The following is a 22,144-nucleotide window of genomic DNA, read 5'->3' as shown; positions in this document are numbered from 1 at the left end:
GAACCTTCGGTTGTTCTGATATTAAATGTAATTTGATGGATGATATTGAACCTTCATTTGGCAAGGATAACAAGTTTCGAGAAGTTATAAGGAGAGAAATTGTTTTGGATATTACTCGGTAAGGCCCTTCACAAAGGTTAATTAATTCAGCTATTTCAAATCATACCGTTACTTGTATAAAACAAAATATTTATGGTACAAGTAAAATTAATTTGTTATAAAACAGTTATAAAATCGACAAAATGGTTATTTTTGCGTTTTTTGGTACAAAGTGCATAGTTAATATTGTTCTATGATTAGTACGATTAAGTTAAATTATAAGTAAAAACGTTTGAAAAAAAAAATCTGTATAAAATAAATATTTATTTTTCCTTGGCTCTTATATTTTTTATTTAGTTATCAGATACAAAAGTATCTCTAATTGAGACTTTAAACTATTTATAAACCTACAAATTTAAGTATAGATTTATAGCGAAGAAATAGACTAGTAGCTAGTGAAGAAAAATACTATTTATCAAGCGGCGCATAGTAAAACATTGAAACTAAGATCAGGGAAAACTTCAGCTTTGTTCCAGACGTGAAAACCGAAACATTTTAAATATATCTGTTATGAATGCTGAGAGAAGGCAGGATTAGAGTGGTAGCCCTGAGAAATGGTCGGAGGGAATTGGAAAAGTTGAGGCGGCGGTCGAGGATTTGTGCCAGCTGTACCGTCGAAGGCTTCTATGTGTAAGTTTGCGCGACCGACAGACACAATACATGCCTTTGACACAACGGCATCGGGTTTTAGGTATTGTTTGACTGTATAAGATTCCGAATTTAGCGCAAAGGAAGGGTGTTATATCATTTGTGACGACTATAATGATGATCACGCAGTTCTCTTGATGATAAGTGATTATTGCTGTTTATGTACTTCTACGACCACCTTCATATAGAAGAGGGTTTCTGCCAGAAGCCGATCACAGGTATATGTAAATCAGCTAGCATCTACACCCTTTCACCGAAACACAGAATTGCTTCACGCTAATAGTTTTATTTTAAGGTTTAGTGCTGGTACCACCCCGGCTAAATCATACTGGTATTACAGTGGAAGCGTGCTGGGCCCATAACCTATTAAGATTAAATAAAAGATGTTTGTAATTTTAAGCCAATTTTTTATTCCTTCTTCTCTAGTTTTTACAAGACACTATTTTTCCATCACCTGCTTTACATATCTTTTTTCACGACTATAAACTATACACACTCCATGTAATTAAATTACTAGTTTTATAATTTCTACACCAACTCCGGCTTCATCTTTGTTACTTGCCCAATAATATCTCGTGTTCGAAGTCAATTTTTTTCTTAACCCAAAAAAGTCACAATTTTAGATTTTATAATATGAAACTTACATGAAAATTTTGTGCACTATACAGATGTCACTCAAGTAATGTACCACTCTTGTTATTTCAAAAGAAATAATACGCAACAACAAAATATAAAAGTCGCTGGTCAACGAAATTGTAATTAAGTTGCGTTCCTAACGTTTCGTGAATATTAAGTTACACTGTGGTTATTTCAGTGCTCGCAGAGCGGGTGTTGATTATATTAAGCATTTGTTATATAGTGTTGAGCTTGGTTTGAATATTAACAATGAGCTTTTGCTTCCATTTTTCGATAATAGCAAACAATTAACATAAAAAGTGAACACTTATAAAAACAAAAAACAATGTACTTAACTTTACTGTAACCACGCCACACACAAAGTTATTTTATCGGAAAAATAAGAATTACTTTACGAGAGTGAGTTATACGTATGATCCGAAAATACGTCTAGGTTTTCTTATTTTTCTCCGCAAGTGTAAATGTCTCATTACAGGTTATGCGGCTCACGCGCGCTTCGCTTTCTGGTCACGTCGGCAAAGGGGTGAGGCCGCGAATTCGCCGAATTTTCCTAATGGCCGTCATCAGACCGTCAGCTATCTCCGCCGCCTGATCGCTTCATTGAGATTCCACACTCTATTGCCGGCGTATATAAGTAGATTGGATGATACCTGGAGCTGGATGTTTTATTTATGAACTTTTCAAACGTTGAAGAATTTTAGCTTACTTTTGTATAGTGCAACAACAGGTATAATATTCTGTGAATCTTCCAATATGTGCCAGTATAAATAATTCACTCTTCCACAACACTTATTTCATTCCTTTGTGGGAAATCAAAGTAATTCCTCACTTTAATTAAAAATTTGAAGTTAAACGTTCTATGTTAAGAAAATGAACAAATTGTTTTGTATGAGTAAATGAACTGAAGAACGTCATTCTATAGCTATCATTAAAGGAACTGCTATGAAACTTGACACCCATTAGATCTCAGCTCTTTTATCGGTGACGTTGTTACGAGTACTGCTATGCTTAGCCCATTTGTAGGGTTCCGTACCTTCAAGGGTAAAAACGGAACCCTATTACTAAGACTCCGCTGTCTGTCCGTCTGTCCGTCTATCACAGAGCTCAATCTCCTGAAACGTAATAGATAGACACTTGAAATTTTTATAGAGTATATATAGAGGTAGCCGCTATAATAACAAATACTATAAATAAAAACAATTGAAAATAAATGAGGATCACCATACTAGAAACCGCTATTTCTCGACGTATTTCGTTTTATCTATTAAACCGTAATAGGTAGACAATTCAAAATTTCACAATGTATTTACTTCAGTGACTGCTATAATAACAAATACTAAAAATAAAAAATATGAAAATGTTGGTGGTACGAAACCCTCCCTGTGCCAGTTCGTCTTGCACTTGGCCAATTATTAACATTGAAGTTTTAGTTCTGTACCCTTAGTATGAGTTTTTACGTTTTTACAATAATGACTGTTTTTGTATTTGTTTAAGTATTTCCCATATATTTCCAATCAGTTTTGATACAGTCCGCTAGGGGCGCTGATCGGAAATGTATGGGCAAATAAGTAAACAAATACAAAACCAGACATTTTTGTAAAACCGTAAAAACTCATATTAAGGGTCCTAGTTAGTCTAAAAGTATGGTGTGAATTAATCTAACATATTTAGTATCGGTTCTACAGTCCAACCGTATTTGTATTCTAATTGTTCCAATAACCTACTCTCTGAATCCAACAAATTAGTTCCATTCCCACATCAATCTAATCAGAGCGAAAATAGTGTTAGTGCTTTTATTCTACTTGTTTGTTATACCTATATCTAAACCGAAGCGTATTGTATATTTCATTTTGGTATACACCTTGTATTACTGTTCATTTAAATGGTAACTATCTACCACCGTGGGTTTCCAGTTTGACCCCCGGCCTGCTACAATCTAAATGATGTATTTATATTACTGTTTTGAGTTTGGAGTTTATATACAGGGGGATTTTTTCAAATAGGGCTTCAGTAATGATGCAGTTTTCGATTTTATCAAAATCGGCCTTGTAACTCCTTTCAGTATTTTTCGCTAATCCTTATAGTTTGGGATTCGACCCTGAAGGCCCGTTTAAAAAACTCACCCTGTATATGTAGGTACGGCAAACGCATGGGACTTGGGAAAAATCATAGTGGTAATCGTTGTTGTTGTTGCGCATTGTGTGGTGAAGTGTTGTTGGTAAATCAACATTTCTAATACAATAGCTATACTTAGTGGCATATATATCATAATAAGATTCAGCTGGTGCGTGTCGTTTTTCGCTGGTCCTGATGCCCTGATCACTCACCGCCTCGTACTTTATCAATCATTCACATCGCATTAGTCTCTCCGGACCCTATGCCGATCGAGAAATGTTTCACTATGTACTAATCCACTTAAGAAAAATATCAAAGATTTCTAAATTCATTTATTGGCCTAAAAGGCTTGTACAGCAAAAATTGGAATAAAAATTTTACAGCTCATTACACTTAGTAATAATAATACGGTTTTATCGCTACAACCAATTTGGAGCAAATATCGACTTTGCTCGAACGGTCCAGTTATGCGAATAAAATATTCCATACAATTCTGTCGTTTTGCGAATAGTGCGGTCCAGGAGCTCTCAGCCATTATACGGTTCAGCAGTTTTAAAGTTATAAATACGTACTTATAGCTCTTATCTGACCCAAATGGATAATTGAAAATTGGGGATCTCACTAGTTTTGGCCAATGGGTACTAATCTTTATAGGGTGCCTTAGTTCGATGAATCACACCTCAATATCGGCGGTCGCGTATTCGTGTATCATGTAAGCATAAACATACAATATAGGTACGTACTCGTACGTATTGATAGTTTTGTTAGTAAAATATTTATTTAAAATATATTTTGTAATGTTTGCATCTCAAGATCTACTTTAATCCAGATATAATATCGTTAATGGATAACAATTTTCACATTCCGTGCCCTATGAATCGGTATACTTCCTTTGAAAGCAATTAACACTAATAATGTATTACTAAAACTAAAAATGTATGTACTAATTTAAGTAGATTCATATGACATCTTCGAGCACGATACACACAAATACAATTACCTATATTACATTTAGAAACAAAAGATCTCACATCTAGTCGTAGGATTAAGTCCAAAATTAGGGATGAGCAAAATAGCTTCAGAGAATTGGCATTGATACTGATGTGACTCATGAAAATTCAGCAAGTTTCTGCTATATGCACGATGTAAAGTTTACATTTGCTTTATTTAAATCTTGAAGTCGGAATGCTATAGATTAGCCGTACCTATCACTGGCTGCTCTCGATGCTCCGGCACACGACGAGCATGAACGTCGTATGTGGCGAGCAGAGCTATAAATTTTACGATTTTTGGATCTCCGTGACTGCGTCGCTCAGGGTAATGTTTATTTGAATAACATTCGGCTGCCGCAGTCGTTTACGAGGGCGGCCCCGTAATATATTTTCATTATGTTCCATTTATTCGTGGGTTGCCGATATTGACTCTTTATATGCTTACCTTCAAATGTTAACAACGTTTTCCGAGCTCGTATTGGAATGTAAGGCGATTTCATAAAATTTACATAACGCTTTCAGCCAAGGAGCTTACACTGGATCCGTAGATACGTCAATAATGCAACGAAATTTCATAACGCATTTTTTTTAAAAATGTTAAAGAGAAAATGTGGTTGAAATATGTGGAATTTAAATAACCGTGGAAGGCATAAAACATTGTGTTGGGTACCTTTTTATTGCTTTGTCTTAAAAGCTACAGCGAAATAACCTTACACAAAATATATTGAATGCAATATATTACGTTAAAGCTATGTACAGTGTACACACTATGTTAAAAATAATTAACTGGAAAATAATGTTAAGAAGCCTATGTCACTCCCATAACTTAGACGAATGCAATGACACCTAATATGTTAACGACTTGCCTTCATACATACATACTTTAAAAGAACATTACCCTTCGCAATTAAGACAAAGGCAAATTAGTGTACACACCATGTTTTAAATAATTAACTGAAAAAGAAAGTTATGTAGCCTATGCCACTCCCATAATTTAGACGAATTCAATGACACCTCATATGTTATAGACTTGCGCTCAAAAATTACTCTTCGCAGGTAGGTAAAAATGCAAATTGTTCATTAAGTCCTATATATTTTGTTTAACAAATTAAAAAGTGAAATTCCTGTAAAACACTGATACTATCTGATTACTATCAGCGCAGTGGGCGTCAGTTTGTTCCCGCTGTCCATCGCCTCCTCACTGGAAATAGCTCACACGCAATAACGCTTCACGCCCCTCAAATTAACGGAGCTTAACCTCCTCAATCACTGTATAAAACCATGTAAATGTATAGACATAAACTTACGGTTATATAGACACCGAAATAACCCAAATACTAACTTGAAAAAATATTATTAAAATTAAGGAAATGCTTGTATGAGGATATAATCTCCTTTTGTCTCCAAATTAAACTGTGTTGCTAACCGCAGTTAATAACTTCGTATAAAAACGATCATGTGGTAATGGCGGATATAACCCTCATTAATGAGGAAAACGTCTCGAAGAGAGACTCATAATTGCTTAATGTAAATAACATTATATGTATAAATTATTATAAAAAATATTACTTTTGGTAACATACAATGCTTGTTGTATATGTATATATGTGATTCAGAAGTTCCACCTTTATATAAAAAAACATTCGGAAGAGTCTCATCGTCGTAGCCTACATAATTTGCACAGCTTGCTCGTTGGATTTTTTTATGAGTCACCTTCGTATAGTACTCAACCAATGTTAACAATTTATTGACAATATCCATATTGACAGTGCTACATACGGTGTATCTGTAGCCGACCTCAGGTTGATATCTAATCTTATCTGAGGGTCGTTACAGATGTCCATGACCGGCAATAGACTTACCTTCAGGTGGACTGCATGGCACTCGAGATGAGTTAAAAATTCATTCTAAAATTGAAAAAGTTAATACTATACTTTGCCGCTTGGTACGCTCGTCATGCGCGCTAGCCTTTACATATACATATTTGTATTAACACACTCGTTACTGCATAACAGTCGAAAAGTCGGATCGTTATCAGTTCAGTGGGCGTGAGTATTCCCACTGACCATCACCACTTCACGTTGCACGCGATAGCTTTTCCACTTCCTTGAATTAAACCCAGTTTACACTAGTTTACAGCGAACAACACATTTTAAATATTGTTGTAGGGTTATTTTGACTATTCTCTTGTATATTATCAAAAATAAATATTATTTTACTTCCAAAATAAGAAAGATTCGTGCTTAATGCTACTTACTCGTATGGAGAGACAGAATATATCAAAATATTATTAGGATGATGTCAAAATATGAGAATGAAACTACAGAGTGTGTAATTATTGAAGGTGGTAGAACCCTTTGTGGTTCGACTCCGGCGGCACCACCGCCACACCTATTTCTACCTAATAACAGCAGTGTTAGGCGCTGCTGTGTTCTGGTTTGAAGGGTGTGGTAAGGGAGACAGACTTTTCCGAGGCGTTCCAGCTTTGTCCTCAGGGGAAGCAGCGCATCTGTGGCCGACCTCAGGTAGGAATATCTAATCCTATCAGGGGTTAATTACAGATGTCCATAGGCGGCAGTAGCCACTTAGTAGGACTGCAGTAGGATTGCATGCTCGTCTGCTACCCTTATATTATAAAAAAAATATTAAATGAAAAAAGTACCTGCCTTCTTAAATAGTTATCTGAAAAGGGAAGTAATAGAGCCTCTATCACTCTCACAATTTAGATTAATCCAACGAAGCCTCGTATCTTAGATCGATCAGACCGTTTGGGCCGCTTGAAAGAATGAGACATGCATACATACATACATACGAGTACATTCGCTTAGAAATATTTCAGCAATCGGGTAAATATAAGAATGATTTTATTTTAATGCTACTTATTTAGAAATATTATATTATTAACACGGACACAAATAGAAAGTACAAAACATATATACGGTCAAATTGAGATACCTCCTCCTTTTTTGAAGTCGGCAAAAAATAATTAAAACTTACTTTTTAACTAATTTACTTAAAAGGTATCTTGTAACTTAGTACTTAACTTTTAAGTTATCCTGGTTTAAATTTAAGACAGAATAAATCAAATATTTCCATAAAGCCTTTTAACATTAAGTTGATTGATAAGGCGTGTAATCAGGCGGAGGAGTTATGAGTTCCAACGCCGCAAGACGAATAGCGTGCATTATTCGCGGTCGAGATAAGAACCGCTTTCGTTTACATCAGATCATGTTGGAAGATATAGGTGAAACGTCGAAGCTCGTCAACATACTCGCTTAAACATTGTAATAAATAATTGTAATCACATACTATAATAATTGTAAAATCTGAATATATGTATAGATCTGATTGTAAGGTACGAGTATAGTTTAATCCGATTAAATAAAAAGTTGTAATCATAACAATCATTTTGTAGTTTTGATTGGAAAATAATCATCTCAATACCTATTTCGTTTTATAATAACATGCCAACACTTTTATTTCGTACGTGTTAAAGTAGACATTACGTTTCAATTTAGTACTGAAAACATTTACATGTTTTCATTTTCATAAAATAATACATATTCATAAATTAATAAAATCTGATCGGTTTTCTTCAGAAGAGTCCTTAGACTTTATAAAGAGCCTACATAATTTCGATAGCAAAAAATGTCTGACGTGCATAATAACGTAGCAAACATGAATAGTTTCATCGCACGACTGTTCTAGACATAATTTTAGCGTCTAGAATAAATTGTCTGTTAACTCTTGTAATCTAACTTCTTCATTTAACCTGCAGTAAAGGAGTTATACTCGGGGAGAATAAGTATAATTTTATCGGAGCAGCTGCTACGTGCAGACGTAGCCAGCGCTACAATTCTGCTACGCTCCTTGTTTCTTTGCAAAATACATCTGTATTCCTTACATTATCCAACCTGTTTCTTTTGATTGATATGGCTGCATTTTAATAGGTTTTAAATAAAGTAAATATTATTAGATGTAGGCGTTTATTAAACTTTCTAAACATATTCGGTTAAGCAAACTCTCATAAATGCAAGTACTGTGCATTATCCGTTATTTGGCATAGCTCTCTTCGACCAATCAAAAAACAAAATTAGGAGCTTACTCTACAGATTATCTTACAATAATACTAAGTTAGACTTTTCAGTCTAAACCAATACAACAAATCTAGAACCTAGAAAATTCGCAGTCGCCTATAAATATTAAATATACGCATAATAGTTAGCTCTAGCGAAACAAAGATTTATTGTAACCCTAATCATACATAAAATATTATTTGTTTAATATACAGGGTGAATTTTTCAAACGGGCCTTCAGGTCTCGTAACTCCTTTCAGCATTTTTCGCTAATCCTTATAGTTTCGGATTTGGCCCTGAAGGCCTATTTGAAAAATTCACCCTGTATAGTAACATTATTTTTCGTGACATTATTTAATATTTAAGATTATTGTCTGAGTTGTTATCACAAAAGATACGTATGTAATGGGGTCAAACAAATATCCAATAAAAGAAAATCAAACACACATTTGAATGCCCTATTAACCTTAAAGGATGTGGAATTTCTTCTTGAAAAATATGCTTCAACACAAAGTGATTTACGCTTGTAAGGATTCAAGGCAATATTGAACCTCTATTTCAAAGAATGGTTTTCTACTTTTCTTTCATTACTTCGTGCGCTATTATTACGCCATCGGACTTTTGTTATACTGGTGAGTTGAAAGAAACAAAAGAATGATCGAGTTAAACGTAAAAGCATATAAAGGCAAAGATTTATAGAGTTCAATTCTGTATTATAAGCATTTTATCCTTTTCGAGATTGCTATCATAGTTTACAGAGTTAAGTCTTTCTATTTCTATTGCTAACATATAAAGATTTATTTCATAAATATATTGTAAGGGTTTAAAATGTTCCTAAAATCACCAAAAAGAACATTTAATGATTACGTTAATGAAGGCTGTGTTTTTATGGCTCATCTAAATTTTATAATTAGATATTTATTGCTTTATTTCGCCATCACAACCAGCTAGTTCATTAAGTTTGTTTACTTATAATCATATAAGATTTAACAAAAACCTTATTGTTCTCCTACTTTTTTAATCTAAAATGTATCACCGACAACAATGGCGACATAGAATGTGAAACTAAAATACATCCAGCCGAGCATAGAACCTCCTTCTTTTCGAAGTCGTTAAAAAATTATTATTATCGTAAGAAAGTCATCACATCCATAAACATACAATACCCAATCGTTAATACTTACATTTCACAAAATTAAGATCCCTTACCAACCGACCATTGCATTATGAGCGTAAAATAGAATGATATAAAGGGTTTTTTATGTTGACGTAATTTTGTTCGCCTACATTATAAGGGGCATAAAGCGACGGCCTGAAAGAAAAATGACCTCGTGCTAGAGGTCGACCTTTTAACCCCCTCATGTTCCACAAAAAGCGACCCACGCTTTGTCTGTCTGCCTGTAGCTTCATTACATTAATTTTTCTTTTATTTAAAGAAATAATACCCTCCGAAGTCAGCTACAGAATGCTCCTTGACAAAGATACTCGTATAAACGTCTTCAAGCTTTTTAATGTTATTTTTATTTTGAAAGGACGCTTAACTTGAATTTAAAAATGTAAAATATAATATTTGTGATTTTCTTTGAACATAGGTTCTTTGAAGGTGGTAGAACCCTATGTGGTTCGACTCCGGCGGCACCACCGCCACACCTATTTCTGCCTCATAACAGCAGTGTTAGGCGCTGCTGTGTTCCGGTTTGAAGGGTGTGGTACGGGAGACATAATTTTCCGAGGCGTTCCAGCTTAGTCCTCAGAGGTAGCAGCGCATCTGTGGCCGACCTCAGGTAGGAATATCTAATCCTATCTGGGGTTGATTACAGATGTCCATGGGCAGCAGTAGCCACTTACCTTCAGGTGGACTGCATGGTCGTCTACTACTCCTATATTATAAAAAAAAGCTTAAACTATAACGAACTTCATATCAGGTGTTCTCAATCGCTAACTCGACAAAATAGACAGAGATACAAAGACGTAACGGAAATGCCTCTTCAAGAATTTCCAATTTCGATACATGTTCGAAATTTTATCTTCTTCAATTGCGCAAGTTCTCGTTCCCGCAATGTAATGCTACTCGTTCCAACCAGTGTCTAAATGCCACTCTACATTTTAACGTTTAATTCTACATCAGCTGCTCAGCGTCCTACTTTTTAACTTCCTATCGCGCTGTCCTCAATTCCGTCTCAATTTGCACTTTTTGAACCATCTCCGAAATTAAAATCTGCATTTGAAGCGCAATTAAAAATAGACTATTTTTAGACCCGTCCACAAATGTAATTGATTTTTAAGTGATTTGTTGTACCGGCAAAGCAAAGTAATTCATTCCTGAAAAGGTAAAACGGTCCAACAAAACCCCAGCCCACCGCCAATATGTTCCAAAAAGCTCAAACTTCAATCGCCGAAACGAAGGATACGTTAATCGCAAAACTCTAGCGAAAACTGACGTTCACCCTTTCTTTTATCCGTTTGCTTCTCATTTTAATTCAATTTACTGGATGAGGGAGAAAACGTAATCTCCAGGGTTGGGTCGGGACACGGTACAGAGAGATTGGAAGTCATCGGCGCGGTATTGGGACGAACTCATATACTTTTATGGCGGCAAAAGTTTTTATTCACGGCGCAAGAAAAAAGATTCGCAATCCACGCGAGCCCTCTCGTGTGAGCTGGCTGCTCGAAATACGAATGTGTAACAATAACAACTTATACAGTCCCAACCGGCTTACTCTACGATTGAACTGTAGACTTCTTAGAACAAACATACATGTAAATTATAAAACGTTGGTGTGCTATTTTTATAAACTCGTCAGATCATGGAGTGGAAATTTTGATGTGATGCACAGATGCGCCGCTACCCCTGAGGACTAAGCTGGAACGCCTCGGAAAAGTCTGTCTCCCTTACCACACCCTTCAAACCGGAACACAGCAGCGCGTAATACTGCTGTTATTAGGCAGAAATAGGTGTGGCGGTGGTGCCACCGGAGTCGAACCACAAAGGGTTCTACCACCTTCAAAATGATATGATATTATTGTGTCAATATTTTAAGGCAATTCGATTAGTAATGAAGTTTATCTTTTCCCAAATAAATTAAAATCTTGAATGTAATTTTAAAATGTCTTTATAAATCTTTAAAAATCAAGCTATGCGGTTTATTTTTAGTAGTTTCGTTAGTACAAGTTGCACAACCGAATGTATTTCATACACGGTAAGGAAGTAAGGGAAACTGGACGAAAGCAAATCGGTAATATGGAGCACGCGGTACCTTGTACCCGACGAAACTTTAATCTCAACCCTTATAAGTTTGTTGCGGTAACAACTACAAAGATCTTTCTTTATTTATTTTTTAAAAACACTATATATATGTCAGTTATGTGTGTTCTTAAATTGTTTACATATACTATTACATACTCTACAATTACCTTACTTTAGCTATTAGCGTTTTACCCGATTGCCAGACAAAGTAGGATTATTCGTATGTAGGTGGGTATGTATATAATACATACATTTGCACGCTCTAGTCTAAATGGTTTCATGGATTTTAACATATATGAGGTGTCGTTATGTTTGTTTTCATCTCAGAAATAGCATATTATATCAGAAGTGTACAGAAGTGCTTATCAAGTAGAACAGCTATTTTGATATTATAAAAAAATACATATATTATGCCCTTTTGTTTTTTCTTCATTGACGTAAGTAAGGGTGTATTTAGAAATCGGAAACACAGCGCAAACAATCAACTACAAAGTATTTTAAAATATCTTTCTTTAAATCTATGACCATTCTTAATTATTGTATACAAAGCAAATTTGAAAAGTTTAAGAAAATTATACGAGTATTATAAATGACAAATTATTATGTAAGGGCGAGAAACCGCCGTAAAAATATACATAGTTAAATAGCATGCATCAATCCTTTGAACCGCATACATATTAATCATTCGCCGCTGCTATAACTAATAACATACTTGTACGTAGGAACTAGTTACATTCTACATTTTTCCGTGCAAAAAGCTTTTAGTACTGTTCCGTCTGAACCGGACTCCATACGTGTAATTACATTATACGTACATTCGTTATTTATGTACACGTATATACATCTGTAAAAACTTGCAAGGTATTTTAATATGTTGAGATGGTATACGAATAATTTACCGAGGGCAGGCGAACGGAACAAAAAGAGGAAAAATTAAGAGAACAATGGAGCTTTTATTTTATGTAACAGCGAACAAGGTCTATCTGATGTTTAATGGGCACTGCAGCCGTAAATGTAAGAGTCTATTATAAGGTCTGATATAGATGCATGGCTATTGTTGACTGGAAATATCAGTGCTATCTGTAGTTCTTTCAAACTGCCAAATAAACTCAAACTGCAAAATGAACAAAGACAGCCGCGCCGTTCATACCAGATAAAGCAAGTAGTGATATCTTACATTCAAAGCAACGATCTATGTGAAGTTGTGAAGAAACTGGACGTAGCTCGATTGCGACCAAACCGACGCCACAACTATAATTACTTTATGTTGATAATAATTTGTCAACAGATATGTAGTTTGAAGGGTGTATTAAACCAGAGTTACTCAGCGTCTCTGTGTCTAAACTTATCCTCAAAAGTTGGAACAGTTCGTTAATAGATTTCAGAACTTCATTCTATTTGGAGTTGGTCACAATTCGTCTTGGACTACAGATACAATTTAACATTTAGTGGGATGTATACCAGATTTTTAGATCCATAAAAAGGGGTACGAGATCATGGCTAACACGCAATGCGTAATGCTGAAATATTCAGTATTTGCATGTGGTACAAAACTCCTAACCCGATAAGCACATAGCTTATCAAGATTGCCAGTTTTATACACGTATATCTTCGTGCGTGACTCGTATTGATGTATGCAGATAACTATAGAAAACTCTCGTAAAATAACATCTGCAGTACGGACCTTGTAATTAGGTACTTCAGATTTATTACACACACGCAACTCCGAGCTTAAGAGCTCCTATTACTGAGAATGATATAGGGATTTTGCACGAAGAAAAATCATTTGAGGTATTATATAACGCTGCCGATAAACTATTTTTGTGTGATTTTTATGAATACTTTATGTAATATGCGTTACAAGAGCAAATATGTAGTTCAATGAATCTAAGTAACTCCAAATAAGAATTTAACTTGGCATCGATGTTATCAATGTAAATATTTTACTAAGATAAAAGTTATTTCAGAAGCGATTTACTCCAGAAATCAATTTGTTGGTTTTATAGAATTAAAATAAGAACCAACAAATTAATTTATAAACATTTTTAAACAGATTTCCCAAAAGCAAAGTAATTACAAAGTAAAGCAAGTATTATACGGTAAACATTCGTCTCGTATTATAACAAATTTATTTAATTATGTACTCAGTTATAAGTAATAGATAGAAAGAAAATCAAGAACCTAATGCTTTGAAATAACAAGAATCTTATTTCTGAAGCAATAAATATATTCAAGGCACACGAAATCCATATTAAAATGTATTATTATGTGCTACTGAATGCTTCTCTACTTATGTTGTGCATAGAAGAGTGCGAATACTGAATAGGTTCCTCGCACTACCTGTAACGTTATAAAAGAAAAAAATTAACGCGTTATCATATTATTAATACTTACACGTACAGAAAATACAATTATGTATAAGTTATACAAAATATTTAATAATTACAATAATTTTATTGTTATTTAAACTACTACGTCTTTATAAGACTCATTAAACTATTTTACATTATTAAAAAAAAATCATTTATTGTTTCTTATAAACCCAATCGGTTAATGTTGTTATAGAAGGCAACTTTATTCAGATATCTACAATATAACTCACCAATAGAAAAGTGCCGTAAGTAAGTTCAAGCATTTTGAACGCCTTCATAATGATTGGGCGCTGCGCCTGAGTGCAAGCCTGAAGCACCATATGCCGTAGATTCCGCTTGGTTCTCCGCTGCGCCGGGCACGCGTACCAACCGGTATAGAATATTGTGTCTGATAATAACGACGCCTGGTGACAAAATAAACTCATTACCATCGGTTTTGTACTTTCCCACTTTTGAGTACGAGTTTCCGCTTAGAATCATTCAATAGTCCTAGTTGATTGTTGAATTGTTGAGATCGACGCTAGGTAATACGTTTCACTCCTTTAAAAACATTATAAAAAACGGTGAGGTGTGTAGATTTTTGGAAAATATTCCCAGGAACCTGAAATTCAAATTACTGGAACCGATAAGAAAATAAATTACTATAAATTAATTAACGCATAAGTATATTCGCATTTTAAATTTCAGTAACACTTTGTCAACGTCTTTGTAGAGCTGTGTCTAAAAAGTTGTGTTGGTTACCTAATTATTTATGCAAAAACAACAACTACGATTAATCATTTCATATAATTGCCTGTAAAAGTTGCCTGATGGCTTACTTGTTCTTTTCTTATTGGAATAAAAATTTGAGATGGTTATTTTATATCCGTACCAAGCGTGAATAAGTTGACAAGTGGAAAATGCACAATTTTATTGCATCTATGTGCAGTATTTGGTAAGAATTATTTAAATGTTTACAAATGGCATGTGTATGGTAAAAATACCCGTTAACTTACCTATTTACTCACCATATAGGTAATTCAAACAATCTTAATGTTTATTACGATTAAAAAATATAAAAATGTGTATATATACATATTTGTATAAGTAGGTCGTATCAATATATTCACGCCTGGTACCCATATGATGTGTTATTTATTAGTGTTCGGCGCAGCATCATTATAACCGACTTCCATTGTTATAGGGCCGACATAAAATAAGTTAATACTCTTTACAACAGTGTGTTTTCGATTGTAAATAATATTACAAGTACCACATAAGTAGTAGACGACCATAACCCTGTTTACTTTATATAGTATTGAAATACCTATATAAACGCTTTCGACACGCAGTGCATTTCGTAGATGCCATTTATATATAAAATGGACGAAGAACCGATCATGTGACAGTGGCAACAAAACTGTCGTGTGCTATCTGTAATCGATAGTCCACGCAAACAATTACCGCCGTTGTGGGTGTTGACGAATTGACGAGGCGTATGACTGACACGAGACGGGAAACGTAAATCATCTGAGCTATTGGTGAACGGCGTATTTGTTACTTGTGTCAGTGACGTCATCAACTCTAATGTGACATTTCGAACTCTAATAAAGGCAAATGGTTATACAAGCGCTACCTACACTTACAGCTCAATATATAATATTGGCAAATAAAAACAGGCAATTAACCGAACATGTGACAATGATAATAAAACAGTCGTGTGCTATCTGTAATCGATAGTCCACACAAACAATTACCGCCGCTGTGGGTGTTGACGGATTGACGAGGCGTATGAGTGACATGAGACGGAAAACGTAAATCATCTGAGCTATTGGTGAACGGCGTATTTGTTACTTGTGTCAGTGACGTCATCAACTCTAATGTGACGTTTCGAACTCTGATAAAGGCAAATTATTATACAAGAGCTGTAAGTCTACACTTACAGCTTTAAAATAATGCAGATGCCATTGGCACATTAGTCGCAAAAACAAACGACTAAACGAACATTTGACCATGGTAACATACCAGTCGTGTGCTATCTGCAAACAATTACCGCCGCTGTGGGTGTTGATGGATTGACGCGGCGTATGACTGACACGAGACGGGAAACGTAAATCATCTGAGCTATTGGTTAACGGCGTATTTGTTACTTGTGTCAGTGGCCTCGTTGAATCTAAAGTGAGGTTTGAAGCTATGACGATGAAATATGATATATGATATACAAGGTAAATCATAACACTTATAATCCTTAAAACTATTTTGTCACTATGTCAAACCTACAATATGAGAGTAGAAATATGCTACAAGTTTTACTTACCCTTACCACTAATGTAATTATCTTAAGTAAGGTTATTGCCAGAATATAGATATATTTTTGATTTATAAATCTAAGTGACAAGTTAAATAAAAAATACTACCTGATAAGTTATCTCTCCCGCATTACATAGAAACAACCCCAACAAGAAGAACAAAGCAGCCACGAAAAAAATTATCTTCATACTAGCAAATAACGTCAGCTGATCTGCAAGCTGAAATAAACCAGTAGAGATTAAAAGTTGAAAGCAATACTTGAGACAAAAATTAAAACGAACCAATATTGAAAAAGTTTGCGAAAAATAATCAAAATAAAACAACTCGTACTGCCATCTGAAGTAGAAGCGAAACAGCGGAACCCGAACTTTGGCAGAGTTGAAGAGCCATCACGGAGCCGAAGGCCTTGTCGATTTCTTTCGATAGCCTGAATTTTATTAAATCAACATGATTAAAGAAAAATAAGAACTTCATTTTATTCCTTAAAGTATAATTACTATGTTTTAGAGCTCACACCATATGAGTTAAGAGCTTAAAATTTCGACATGAGTTATTTATTTGTGCTATTATTTTTTTGTTTCTTGTGCCATATGTACATGTCACATGTCACTTTAATATAAAGATGGTACCAATATAATTAAACCAAAGATACTTCTGCCATCTTTAAACATAATTACATCAAGGTGACATAATAAGCCGCTATCTCATTCCAAGTTCGCTATGAAGCTGTTAGGAGGTGCGATTATATCAAAGTACTTGCCTTATAAGCTCGTTATGCATCGTAATGCCTTCAACAAATCCATTTGTCAACCTTTCAACGGCCTGTTTTGAGTTACCTTGTACGTTGTTTTCGTCAAATTCCCTTCCTAACGTTTCGAAGTAATGTCTCAGCGTAATAAACTTATACTTGTACATGATCAAATTAACCATTGTAAAAGCGTCTACAGTCAGGATCATTGTCATCAACATAACAAATAAGACTGCAGTAGTAAAAAACCTAAATGCATTCGCTAAAATGGAATTGTCTTCAAAGGCTGGATAATAAGTTATGACTGTCGCAAAATGAGATCCTGAAAATGAACAAAACTGTTTAGAACATTCAACAACGACAACGAAAACTGTATTTTTATTAAGCGAAACATAAATGGAAAACGTAAAAATCAAGATTGTTTACACGAAAGGACGCTTCTCGCATATCAATACTGTGATCAATCTTCTGATCAAATTACGATTTCAACGATGACTTACCCTCATGCATTTTTCGGAACCCCTCAAAAACAAAGCAAGCGCCCGAACCGTAAACAGTCACGAAATATGCGACTACATTGATCTTCATAATTCGATACTTCTCCGCCATAAGAGGCTCTTGCTCGTACAACTCAGAGACCCGCACCAAGTCATGGTTCAATTTCTTTATCAGCTCCTTTTTTGATATCACGGAATATATTTTAATCATAACAATTGTATGACTCGTTGCGAAAGTCACCGAGTCACGTTTTTCATCTTCAGGAAAATCCCCAAACACGGCCGCCATTATCTCTAATAAGGTCATGAATCCGTACATAAAAAATATAATAGTTCCGTATACTTTATATAATATTTTTTTGTCGTTTCCAATCTCGTCTTCTTCATACCAGAAGTTTCCTGAACCCATCAGAAAAATGCGCTTGCACAAAGTCTTTAGGATGTTGTAATCTTTCATTTTATTGGATTGCTGTCCTGCCAACGTTGGATTGTCAATATGGTACTTAAACAAGTAACTTTTATACGGTCGACAATCAGACATAATATAAAAGTTTCCGGCCGTCGGCGTGAAATAACTAAAATGACTCCTACACCATTTATATAAAAATGAATGATTTTGTTTATTTGTTAGTCCCGTATGCTTTTCTAGACTGTTCATCTTCTCGTAATGAATAGTTGTTGTTGTAATACTATAATATGACGTTACAACAGATGACGCGTTATTTCACATATAGCTGAAAAACCTGGTCGAAAATTATCTTTTGTACAGGAATTCTTCATATAGATAACGTAAAAAAGCACTAGACACGATGTCTTTTCAAAATGCATCCCCCTTTGGTAACAAGAAACATTAAAGTCTAAATGAAAACTCGAAACTTTCAGGGCATGGTTGATCAACCATGTGGATTCGAAATTGGTTTACCCAAACCGATTGGTTTACCTAAACGGATTGGTTTACCCAATTTCAAATCCACACAAACGAAATCGCATGTAAAACTAGTGGCATACTATGTTCTAGCTAACATAAATTATTTGTCCGTGATATTGGACCTTTACATTTATTTTTATTAACATCAAAAATATATCTTTAATAAATAATGCAACAACTTCACGTATTATTAGTATTTTGAGTGCCCTTACAAAGGTAAAAAATATCCAAAACTTCACTTAAAACATTTTCTCTAATATCGCCCGTTATTGGAATGTATTAGATATTAGGAAAAATACTCCTAGATGTGGCAGTGGTTCCTCCAAAACTTGTTCTACCACCTTAGAAACTTAACAATATCGTAATATTTTAACATAGAAACGCAATGGAACAGCGCGATGAATATCAGCCCTAGTTTTTCAGATTTCAGCCAAATGATTACTTGTAACAATCCTAACAAACACAGTTAATTAAAAAAAACAAATCATTTATATAAAATAATGGTTTTTCCCCAAGACCATTTACTCCTAAATGTAAATGCGGTGTTTAAAAACTTTTCTAATTTATAAAATTGTCCGTAATGATATAAAAGCTGTGAAACTTCACAACGCGAATAGCTGAATGTTTTATTAGTGGCGCGAGGAAAACACACTAGTTTAGCAAATAGTACTTTTATCAAGTTAAATTACTTTTACCTCCACGAAAGAGGAAAGTTTTGTACCCATCCCTCACAATGCCAGAGCCACGGTTTTAATTATTTATAATGTCATTATTTTTAGTATTGGAGTAAGTAGACTAATTCGTTTAAGTTAAGATTAAAACTACTTCGCAACAATCCGCTACAAATATGTATGATGGTATATATTTTAAACCATGCAGTATGTACCACCCTCCCTTCCTCAAAGGATGCATGCAGATGCAAAAATTAAAAATATACACCACCGTTTCGATTGTTGCGAAGTAGTTTTAATCTTAACTTAATAGCATGGATTTCCGCAAAGTAACGCCTGATACAATTAACTATCTAATTCGTTTAACTTATGAAGTTACGCTCATTATGTACTCCAAATGTAATTGTCCTCATTAATGTGGTTACTTCACATTTAACGTAGAATTTTGATGGGATAAAATATATAATCAATCCTATTAAAAAATACATTAATTTCCAAATCGTGATCTTTTAAAAGACACGATGCTCTTCAATATGTATGTACATCGATTTCAAAAATTTAAGGATGTTTTACCATAGATCTTCGAACTTTAAATCGCATTTCCTGGCTGTATAAATTGTAATAGTGGTTTCAGGCATAGCTTTTAGCTACCCTATTAGGAATTGGTAACTATTGTATAATAGAACTATTTCGGCTTAATATAACATTTGAACTTCATATATTTCCAACTCATGTCAAATATAAAATAACACTTATAATAGACCAATCCGCAAAACAAGAGATGTGGGTGCCTAAAATTGTGTGACTTGTAGCAATATGGAATATGTTATTCCGCACACTGCGCCCGCTGGCCGCCCGCCAAAGTTTCGGCATCCTGGATATGCGAAGCTACGTAAACTCCCTAATACACTTAAACTAGCCACTTAGCCCGCCTAAATTCACTATCATTTACAAACCCAAATTAAGCAATAGGTATTCTCGAAGCCGCTTTTGTAATTTTGGTAGATAGACGTAGTGGGTTATTTCAGTTAACTTCTTCTTTTCATAAATAATTCTCCCCGTGACTACGCTGTTCCTTACCGTGTCTACTGTAACTACGTTTATAATCTTGTCACTAATTGAAGTTATAATATGCAAGAAGGGATTTCATTCCTTTGGTATAGAAAAAATCAGCTAAGCACGTTTTTTTGACGGTTCTGTTTTCTCTATGTATTTTCTGTATAAATCCTGGATTAATTCTCTTTACGACTATGAATGTAATCTAAACACTATTTTAAGTCATTAAAAGGAATGAAGTATCTTGAAGTATGGGTATATCCAGTGAAAGAGGAAACTGATATTCTTTTGCGGTGGTGCTTTTGTTTATATATTTTGTATTTTTGAATATATGTACGCACATTGTGTATATGTTTATAATGTACATATGTATTAATATACGTAATAATCGTATTGTATAATAAAGACTCATCTTACACCATAGTTTTGTAAGCAAATAAAAACAGCACCTCTATCAGATTTTGTTCGCAGCGTCGGTGAAAACGTAGAAAAACTACGCGTAACATGCAGGAACTTCAAGCTCGACGTTGTATCAGTATTTTACTTCCTACCATTTTATTGGCTCACTGCAAATTTGAAAACGAACACCACTACACAGCCCGGTTCTATATCATCAGGTTTCGCGCTTTGGTTTTGATGAAAAAATAACTCGACTGTTCGTTAGGAGCTCAGTTACTCATACATTTTTCAAACAAGCGCTGATAAAAGCTTTGAGTTTTTATTAATTAACTAATATCTAAACGTATGATAAAGAAATGAATTATTTTTTACATTCGCGTTATGTTTGATACATAAGATGCTTGAATTAATACGAAATTATTTCTTAATAGAAAACACAACCTACACGTACCCAAATACATTACTTTAGTACCAAAATATAAACATAATGAATTTTTCCATAACTTACTCGTATAACCGTAAAGGCACAAAATACGTACATTGTAAGTAGTCTACTGATTTTATTCTAGCCTAATATTAAATTACGTTACGTAGCGAAAAGTACAATATACTCGTCCTTCAGATATTACATTTTGTTTTAACTAACACCTAAAGCGTGTATTTTGGGATAGCAATTAGGCAGTAGGACATTGAGCGATGTGGTGTTGATTGTAGGGACGACCGTCTAGCCGCGAATACATGCATCCATCATTTTGACGGTATAATTCTGTTATGATACAGAAGATGCTAATAGGGTACCTTTACCGTTACTTAACAATGTACTATACGTTTTATTCTAACTGGATTTTTCATTTTAGCTATTTCAATAACAAAAACGAACGTTTTGTGATTTTAACAATTTCAAAGGCTTTCGCAGACTTTTAATGTCTTTACTAAAGAAACATTTTTATTTAAATTTGTTTTTTGAAAGTATGTTCCATACAGTGATGAAGACATTTCTGTAATACTTTTCAATTATTGAGCAAGTTTACCTATTGATGTCTTTTCTTCTTGTTAAAAGTTATTTTTAGGCACAGGTTCTTTAAGTTTGTGCGATAATGATCTTGTTAGATTTGTTACTTGCAGGCGATGAGGGCTCAGGAGCGCCGCGGGAAAGTGGCAAATAACTCCGAAGCCATTAAACACTCGTGCTCCAACGCCGACTGATTCCCCCGTCCTCGTCATCCAGCCGCTTTATTACTTTGGCGTAAACGAGAGAATATTTCAATTAAATACGCTATGACTCCGTAATTGCGTGCTATATTACAAGTTTTCAACTGGTTTCACGTTTAATTATAATCATAAGCTGGTGTTACGGTTTCTGTTTAATAA

General features: G+C 34.5%; 1 protein-coding gene across 1 annotated transcript; it reads right to left on the bottom strand.

The window, feature by feature from the left end:
• Positions 1-14,001: 14,001 nt before the first annotated feature.
• Positions 14,002-18,296, bottom strand: LOC140748993 (uncharacterized). Its single transcript, XM_073081991.1, has 6 exons — positions 17,723-18,296; positions 17,235-17,544; positions 16,805-16,901; positions 16,582-16,692; positions 14,416-14,589; positions 14,002-14,153 (listed from the first exon to the last, which is right to left on the bottom strand). The coding sequence occupies exons 1-6, from the start codon at positions 18,258-18,260 to the stop codon at positions 14,100-14,102; spliced, it is 1,284 nt and encodes a 427-aa protein (XP_072938092.1). The 5' UTR covers positions 18,261-18,296; the 3' UTR covers positions 14,002-14,099.
• Positions 18,297-22,144: the final 3,848 nt, after the last annotated feature.

The sequence above is a fragment of the Epargyreus clarus genome, unplaced genomic scaffold (genome assembly GCF_041222505.1).
Source record: "Epargyreus clarus isolate Ecla_fem2 unplaced genomic scaffold, WU_Ecla_fem_2.2 ptg000017l, whole genome shotgun sequence".
NCBI classification, from domain to species: Eukaryota; Metazoa; Arthropoda; class Insecta; order Lepidoptera; family Hesperiidae; genus Epargyreus; species Epargyreus clarus.
This window is presented reverse-complemented; position numbering and strand designations above follow the sequence as displayed.

Bases quoted from the DNA above. Each gene is read 5' to 3' on its own strand.
- LOC140748993 (XM_073081991.1), bottom strand. From the start codon at position 18,260: ATGTCTGATTGTCGACCGTATAAAAGTTACTTGTTTAAGTACCATATT. The intron at 16,902-17,234 runs GCAAGTACTTTG...AATAAAATTCAG, and splicing joins ATGCATAACGAGCTTATAAG to GCTATCGAAAGAAATCGACA. The intron at 14,154-14,415 runs GTGAGTTATATT...ATAACGTTACAG, and splicing joins CTTACGGCACTTTTCTATTG to GTAGTGCGAGGAACCTATTC.